The sequence below is a fragment of the Orbicella franksi genome, chromosome 3 (genome assembly GCF_964199315.1).
Source record: "Orbicella franksi chromosome 3, jaOrbFran1.1, whole genome shotgun sequence".
In the NCBI taxonomy this organism is placed as follows: domain Eukaryota; kingdom Metazoa; phylum Cnidaria; class Anthozoa; order Scleractinia; family Merulinidae; genus Orbicella; species Orbicella franksi.
Genome location: NC_138147.1, coordinates 26,125,594 through 26,134,013, shown reverse-complemented (window position 1 = coordinate 26,134,013; position 8,420 = coordinate 26,125,594). Strand labels below are relative to the sequence as shown.

The following is an 8,420-nucleotide window of genomic DNA, read 5'->3' as shown; positions in this document are numbered from 1 at the left end:
CTCCCACAGTCGTTATATTCTCGTGACTGGGAATTTCTCCAGTAGTTGTCGGTTCCGTGACTGCCACTAACGTGGTGGAACTTTCTGGAATTCTCGTTGTAGGCGTTGTCAAGGAGAATGTTTTATGAGAATATCCAACTGACGATGCTCCGGCCTGTTCACTGACCCCATTTTTTGAAATCACAGTTATATTGTACAACGCTGCCGGATTAAGGTTAGAGATCGTTACTTGAGTTGTACCAAGATTCTCAGCTGAAGGCCAAAACTGCACTCCAGAACAATTGCTTGAACAGAAGCCAATATTTGAGCATGCACTGCATTGCAAATCGTATGAAAGGTCTGTGCGCCCTCCATCATACGAAGGCCGAGACCATGTCACCACGACAACACTTTCTGTCGCGACTGTAACGTTGACATTTGTTGGTGCTGAAGGAGGAGCTGGTAATGTTGAAAAAAGGAGGTGGTCACATAAGGAGAAAAATGAATGCTCGACGAGGTTTTAAAGAAGGGAAACCCGTTTACTAGTTGTCTTATAAATAGCACTGAAATCATCTCAGTGCAAAAAAATCCCATAACAGTTAAACCTGTAATGGATCATTCATGAGGCAAAAAAAAGCCTTTAGTTTTTCACTATCAACTTTAAATTCGTTTGAAATGGAAGCAGTACCTAGTGCATGCATAGGAGGAAAACAGTTTAATCAGAAAAAAATCAAAGCAAAGCAAAGCAAAACAGTGAACTATTCCCAACACAGTCAATAATGCATCTACCTCTCGTGTCAAATACAATATCCAGCCAGTAAATTTGGCCTTGCAGTTTTTATCCACTTTGCCTTCTTTGTTTAACACTAGCTTAGGCGGATAAAATGATTCCTCCCAGCGCTTTATTATTATTATTATTATTATTATTATTATTATTATTATTTGGTCTAGAAAGCGGTAAGCGTTAACCCTTACAATGTTATGCAGTGGGCGAATGTCTACCTGTGCAGCCATCGCTGATTGCGTCTTGGGGCGCCCTGTAAAAGCCACTTTGGCAGGAGCAGGAAACATGAGTGTGACTTGGCACACTGTTGGAGGGACATGAGATACATTGATCATTGCCAACTGACTCCTTGTAATAACCTGCTTTGCATTCTGAAATGGCAATGTCAAGAGTCTCAGGATAACTTCGTGAAAGACATCATTTAAATTGGCTAATAATATATAATACTGGCTAACAATGCCGAAAGGACTGGCAGATTAAGAGCCTATCATGGCAAGAAGTGCGGTTAAATTCATTTATCTAATAAATACAAGTGTATGTTCGTATGGTGGCCGTTAATAGTCCCTTTGCGATATGGCGCCATTAAACTAGAACTCTCTGAACTCATTTTACTGGTCGCTGCCATCAAAAAAAAAAAAAAAAAAAAAAAAAAATAGTGAATAAAGATTCCGGCATTGATCACAATTCATACTTTAATTCATACTACTTCATACATGCTAATCTCTCGGGGCTACAAATGAGCATAGAATTTTGGCACAAAGACAAACAAACAAACAAAAACAAAAACAGAAAAAACAAAGCAAACAAAATAATATGTGGAAGTAGCACAGGAGCACAAATAAAAGTCAGGGAAGTTAATCTCACCAGTACAGCTGTCCTCAACTAGCTCATATCCAGCAGTGCATTTACATGTAACTTTGACATCTGTCGCCCATTGCCCAGAATTAAGACACGCCATGGCAAGTGTACTGTTGATGGGATACGGAGAAGCCTTTTCGGAGCAGTTACCGTTAACAGTAATGTTCTGCTGGTCAGAAGGGGGTGCGACCACCATCTTGAACACTACGCCATTGTGCACAATGCTAGGGCAGTACGTGTATGATACCAAGACGGACGTGAGCGCTAAGCAAGCACCCGTGTCCTGAAACGCAAAGTAGGCGCCACTACCATTGGCAAGGAAACTCGTATTAGCTTGATTTATTTGAGGTGTCTGCCTAGGCGTCCAAAGATACGTAGCATTAACTGAATCGATTAAAGTGAAATTTCCTGATTCAATTTCCTTCGTTGTAATCCCACCGGGTACGGGTCCATGGGTATGTAGCACATACACTTTGAAGCTCTGTTTGCAGTAAGTAAGCTCCGCAGGGCATTGCCTGGCAGTGAATGTAAGACCCATGTGGACCTCGTTGGCGCTTTGCAAGTCAACGTAGTCCGAGACGAGCCAGCTGTTGGTATCGTTCGTTGCTGTTTCTGAAATATCGCACACAGTGTAGCCTCCACTGTTACCATCTTGCGACCACTGAAATCGAAAAAAAAAAACGCATTGAATAAAAAGCGTTTGATTAAAAAAAATTCAAGCAAAGCGTGACAATCGAAATGGTGTCGACTTGGAATTAAAAAGTTACTTTCACTTTTCGTCAATGCAAAAGAACTTGTACCATAGATTTTAGGAGTGAGGGTAAGGTGAATTGAAGGTTGATGGATGAGTGAAGCTGGCTGTGTGCAACTTGAAATGTTCTTAATTCGAACTGCGAAGAAACGACGTTTTTACATACATTTACGTATTGAATAACGAACTCAAATCACTTTTGAACGGAATGCCGTCATTATTAGTCCGTTGAAAATTTTAAGTTATTACGCAAGTCTAACTCGGAGTTAGCTTAATTAGATGTGATCACTCATCTTGCACCTATAAAGTAAAGTCTACACAATATATCCTTCAAGGACGTTGAGAAATCGAATTTTCCATCTGGCTTAGGCACGGCCAGATACTCCTAAAATTAGCTTTTGGAATCTTTGCTATTGGAATCATAGCAAGGTAGTAAAGAATTGTCGTTGTTGATGTTTTTCTTTCAGCAAATATGAATGGGTTATTGACCAAGTTTGAGGTCAAGATGGCTGGATATTGGCCAAGTTCTTTTTTTGCGTGTTCATGGACCGAGACGGAGTCGAGGTCCATAAATTCGCAAAAACAGATAAGACAGCTAGCCATATAATAAGTAACTTTATTTTCATGTTCGGTTAAAAACAAATAATAATAATAATAATTCGATGTACGTGGGTTGGTTAATGGAATCAAGAACATGATTGTATCATCGGAAGAAGTGCGGATCTAGACAACGTACATAGAATGGACGCGAAGACGATAAATGTAATTAAGTTATGAGTTGATCGGACGTCTAAGGTTCCCTGACTAAGAATGGTGGAAGGAAGGAGCACGAAAAAGTATGACATAAACACCTCTCTGCTTTTTCTAAGCGTTGTTCGCATTAGCTATGTGAAAACAAACAAACAAACAAACAAAGCATCAAGTATTTTGCATGCACGTAACAAAACCTTCATGTTTGGAAGCACAAGGTATATAAAAGAGAAATTAGTTAACCACACTTACTTCTACAAATTAACCCCATGAAAAGGAACGGTCATTAAGTTACGTAATCATGTGCTGTAGCTTAATGAGTCTTCCAAATTTGAAACGCCATCTTGGTTTAAGAAACGTTTTAGTATATAGCTATGGCATACTCGAAAAGTGTGAGTCAACGAAAACAGCTAAGAATTCTATCACACCCTTTAGCTATCCATTACGTGCACTTGCTTACTTTGATTTGAACTCAGAAAGAAAGTACTAAATAGACACTAATGGATATTTAATACGATGGATTAAGCTTTCTTTTTTTATGTGATACCGACACCATACTCCCATCTGGCCCAAAAAAAATTTTGCGTAAACAAAACCTTCCAGACTGCGAGGAGTCGTGATTCCCAAGAGAGGAATTAGCAGTTGGCATTCTTTTCTTACATGTTTAACCCCAAGAACGTAGCGAATATTTAGCTTATCGTCAAGTTTATTTGGCAATAATAGACCTTAATCAAATACCCGTTGGCATCATAGTCAGGAACCTCCTATGTATTGGGACTATTTTTTGTCCTTAATTAAAAGCACCATTAGTAACAAGATTAGAAGGAAAGCAATTTTATTATCAGGAACTCTACCTAGCCTGGAAAAAAAAAATGTGCAAGTAATGTCCATCTTTTGCACCAAGGTCCGTTTATACACAAACACTTGTGTCTCTAGCTAATTGTCCATGATTGATTACTTGGAATGAACATGCTTAAGGCTAATTGAGTTTGTATGGTCGCCCAATTAGTGGACGTGGATATGGAAATCAAATGACCTTGCATGAATTGAAATATACAGCAGAACTGCAGTTAGTGATCGTTAGTTACAGCTAAGTATGGTTTTTACTGGAATGCTTCAGGTTAAACTCCAGAGCAAGATGTACATGTACCATTTGATAGTTTTTCATTTTAATGCTTGAACAATTTGGTCAAATCTACCCAATTAAAGCTAAATTAATTTTGTCAATGAATAAGCAGTATCACCCCATACTAGGGTTTCCTTGAAAGTCAGGACTACCATTTGTACCATGATACTCAATATAAGCAGTATCACGTGAGCGCGCGGTTCGATAGTATCACTTGAAAATATTCCCATACTAGGGTTTCCTTGAAAGTCAGGACTACCATTTGTACCATGATACTCAATAGCTTTTGTTTGGAAGGTTGCAATTTAAAAGTCGGTCTTCGTCAGTCGACTCAAAGGTTGAAACAATGCATGCGCTATTTTTTTAACGGTTGGAGGTCATTGGGGTTTGGTGCTCGTTTTAATTAACTCTACCTGATTTGGTTGGTGATGAATGACGGCATGTCCCTATGCTGGAGAAGGGAACGAAACATTTCAAAAAGCAAGTTAAACGTAGGACTACCTTTTTATTAGAGAAATGTTCTACGCCGGTAAAATTAATTCATTTCGTTAGCTAACTCTTTTCAAGTATTTAAAACAAGCGAGAAAGGGAACAATCGGGCAATCTTACTGAAATTTCGTTTCTATTATATTCATAATTTGGGAGAAGCGATTTGAATCGCCAGTGAATCGCACACCAACAGCGTAGTTTTAACTAATAGTTCATTTTTATACACCACAATGCTAACCGAGCATTCAATTCATTTAGAATATGATGGCGTTGATAGCTAATTAGATAATCTGTTCCTCTTCAAAAAGGTTGCGTACGCGTCTGTAATCTCAGTCGGTGTAAAATGGTCACTGTCTGGGAATTGGTTGCTAAACAACATCGGAAAAACAAAAACCCAAAAAAAAAAACAAAAAAAAAACAAACAAAAAAACAGGATAACTAATAAAATGCTACCGAGATGGAAGAAGAACAGTGTACCGACATTTCAGAAGAATGACTTTGCCAGATGCCATTCATAGCAGGGGGTCGGTGGAAGAATTGTAGAAGTTTAATTAAATTCCTGGCTTAACACATTCTTACGGTTCCAATCAAAGACACCACAATGATCCGTCCATGGCCAATTCACAGTATCAGAAATTAAGATAGTCTCTCGCAGATGTAACTGCTTGTCAGAAAATGATGAAACTACAAAACTGTCCACTGAAAGCTTCAATTGTAGCTTTGATCAGTTCAAGCGTTTGTATAAAGGTTGACTGCATTGAATGTGAACGTCAACCTAAGAACCTTTCAGTGCGGGCGTGTACCAAATTAATCTTCGACTACGTCAACGTGTGTGAATAACAGCGCGCACTAATTGCCGCAGGTCAAACGTGCTTTGAGCCTTAATTTATAGAAAGTGGTCTCTCTGAAAAGGAAACGCCTCCATTAGTGAACCAAAAACAAAAAGAACTGATTAAAGGATTTAGTATCTCTTACCGAACACGGAATTGCGTCATTGCAAGTGAATGAAGAAATATTAGTAATAAATAATTATACATCAGGTTTGGTTTGCTATAATGCTCAACTATCTAGCTTAATTCGAGAACAAGAAGTCTGCAATGAAACGGATAGGTATGGATAAAAGAAGCGCTGACTGAACGGAAAAAGTCTGTTTTGTTTGAGATGCATTGGATTGGAAACGACTCAATGGGATGGAAAGTGGACAACTACCAATCTGGTGCCTTTAAATAAAAGATATGCTCAACGATATTCAAATATGTTAAGTACATTTTTTACATTGGTGAGGTTTTCCAGCAACATTTACGAATCATATGAGAAAGACAACAGGCAAACAAGCCAGGTTCACATTGCGTGCAGAATCGACAGATAACATGTTCAATAATCTTGATTACCTCCAGTGTGTTTGTTTAATAGTGGACCTGGTTTCAAAAGGAAAAGAAAGAAAGCAAATTTGCTCTCATGTCTTTTGTCATGTAGTTATTTGCCTTTTAGCACGTGAGTCAATAGCCCGCAAGATGCCATTGCGTCAATGTACAACAAATGAGGTCGCAATACAAAGAAACTAAATGTTAACATGGGCAAGATATTTTCGCGACGTCAGTTAGGCAAACAGAACCTATTTCCTAGGGCAGATCAATTTGACGCTCCCAAGTATTTATTGTTTGTGAATCAAATTCGCTGTTCGACAGAAGGGATGAAAAAAGGTAGTTTTTAACTCTTCGTTTACGAAAGGAATTTGAATGATATTGATTTGACTTTGTTGACCTGTGTGCATTGTAACCCTTACAAAATAATTCTATTACAACTCCTGCGAACATTACCATATTTGAAAAAATACAATAGTCTTGCGAACTGTAAGGTGTCGATGGTAATTAATAGAGATTTAAACCACCAATGGAGGCCTTCGTGATTTAGTAAAGACTGCCTTTTTCGGTCTCATGAAGTTTAAAGCTACAGCAAAATGGACACAGATCGTTTGAGACCGTTGATTCATTTGCGATGATTTGGAAAACACAACAAACGGAATTATGTTTTAGAAAGTCAACAAGAAAACTTTATTTGACTGCGTTTCTAGGTTGGTTGGGTAAACAATATACCCAGGAGGCCATAATTTCGACTCTTCCTCGATTTTCTAGCTTTCTTGGTCGCAAACAAATCTTTAAATCAAATTTCGTAACATGCGTCTTTTCATAGATCTACAGGGGTCACAATCAGTGAAGAACTTTGAATCACTTGTTGCTTTCTTCTATAGCAAACTATCTCGTTTAATCGACGCGCATTTCTCGGTTGGGTTTATCTCATAAATTTTGCGAATTCGCGCATTGTGAAATTCCGTTTTATTTTCCTTTGTTGCAGTTACAGGTATCCATTCTTCCTCCGACAAACGTGATGACGCACTTGTTTCAGACGACATATTCTTTGAGGATATTTTCTTTTGTAACATGAGAGGCCAATACGTCTATCAACATGGCAGTCGTTATCACCCATATAATATCACTGTTATTATCGTCATGTGCAAAGCAATGTTAGTATCCACGTACGAAATGAAATCCACTTCGAAGTATTACATGTGAAATTAAGTTACAAAATAAATAAAGCTTGGTTTGTAATGACGATTTTATTTGCACGTATCCGGTATTTCACTTTGCGGAATACCGGATACAACGTAATTATACATTTACTTGACCAAAGTAAATTAGCTCATTTATTATAGTTACTGTTGCCGCCAACATTAGCTGTGCATGTCGGAGACGTGACGTTGAGTCAAACTCTTTATATAAAATGGCTTGAGATGTTGAGATGCATTGAAACTTGTCATAAATGTTATCCACAACTGTTTATCTTCGACGTCCTTAGCCCAGTGCAAACAAACTGGTTATCATCCGCGTTTTTTCGTGTTTACTCAGAAAATCTGTGTTTTACTGAATATAATACCTCGTTTCGTTGAGAAATCATGTTCCAAATAGTTAATGACGACCTCAAATCGATATCTCTAGCTTGAGTGAAAATAGGAAACAAAGGTCGACAGAATTAAAAACGCGGATTTCACAAAATTCTTGCATAAGACGTGATCTCTCTTAGCAACGTACTTAACAAAAAAGTGTGAAAAGCGCAGAATTACAATGACATGGAAACGCTATAGCATTAAATCTTTTCTTCCGTTTTATGCTTAGACTTACCCCGGAAAATGAGCCAAATTCAAAGCGTGTCAGCCACTGCCAGGAAGACGGTGATGCCTGATCTTTGTAAAGTAGAATAGCTACAACGTAATGAAACATAAATTCATTAAACAATGTCGGCAAGTGATTAGTTTAACACTGATTTAAGTTAGAAAAAATGCGTTGAGAGTCAATGGATAAGCAGAACTGTGTGTTTGTACCAACCTCTCTCCCCCAGGGCCTTGAAATGTACATGATAAAGGAAAACAATAAGCACCACACTGAGAGCCCTTCGATACGTCTTTGCCTTCATACTGGCAGTTTCAACACCTCAGAGCGAAAAGCTTTTGGTGTCTTGAAGCGATCGAAGATTGAAAATAAATCGGCTTAGTAACTACTTTCTCCCTTAAATTGATTGCAACCTTAAGGCAGACAAAAGCCGTACCTTGATGTCCTCACTGAATCAACAATCAAGCACAGTCGGCACCACTAAAATACCATAAAGACTGAGCCGTCCTGTTTTAG

At 38.4% G+C, this 8,420-nt stretch overlaps 1 protein-coding gene across 2 annotated transcripts in view; it reads right to left on the bottom strand.

Moving 5' to 3' along the window:
* Positions 1-8,420, bottom strand: part of LOC145482791 (ephrin type-A receptor 2-like) — a 10,396-nt gene extending 1,976 nt beyond the window's left edge. Inside the window, exons 1-6 of one of the 2 annotated variants that reach the window (XM_081461424.1) lie at positions 8,341-8,420; positions 8,121-8,249; positions 7,917-7,996; positions 1,628-2,282; positions 982-1,134; positions 1-438 (exon numbers count right to left, since the gene is read on the bottom strand). In XM_081461424.1, the coding sequence (XP_081317550.1) occupies positions 1-438; positions 982-1,134; positions 1,628-2,282; positions 7,917-7,996; positions 8,121-8,208 (1,414 nt within the window). In that variant the 5' untranslated portion in view covers positions 8,209-8,249; positions 8,341-8,420. Of the gene's footprint in view, positions 439-981; positions 1,135-1,627; positions 2,283-7,916; positions 7,997-8,120 lie in introns of both variants that reach the window. The other variant, XM_081461423.1, reaches the window with a different exon arrangement.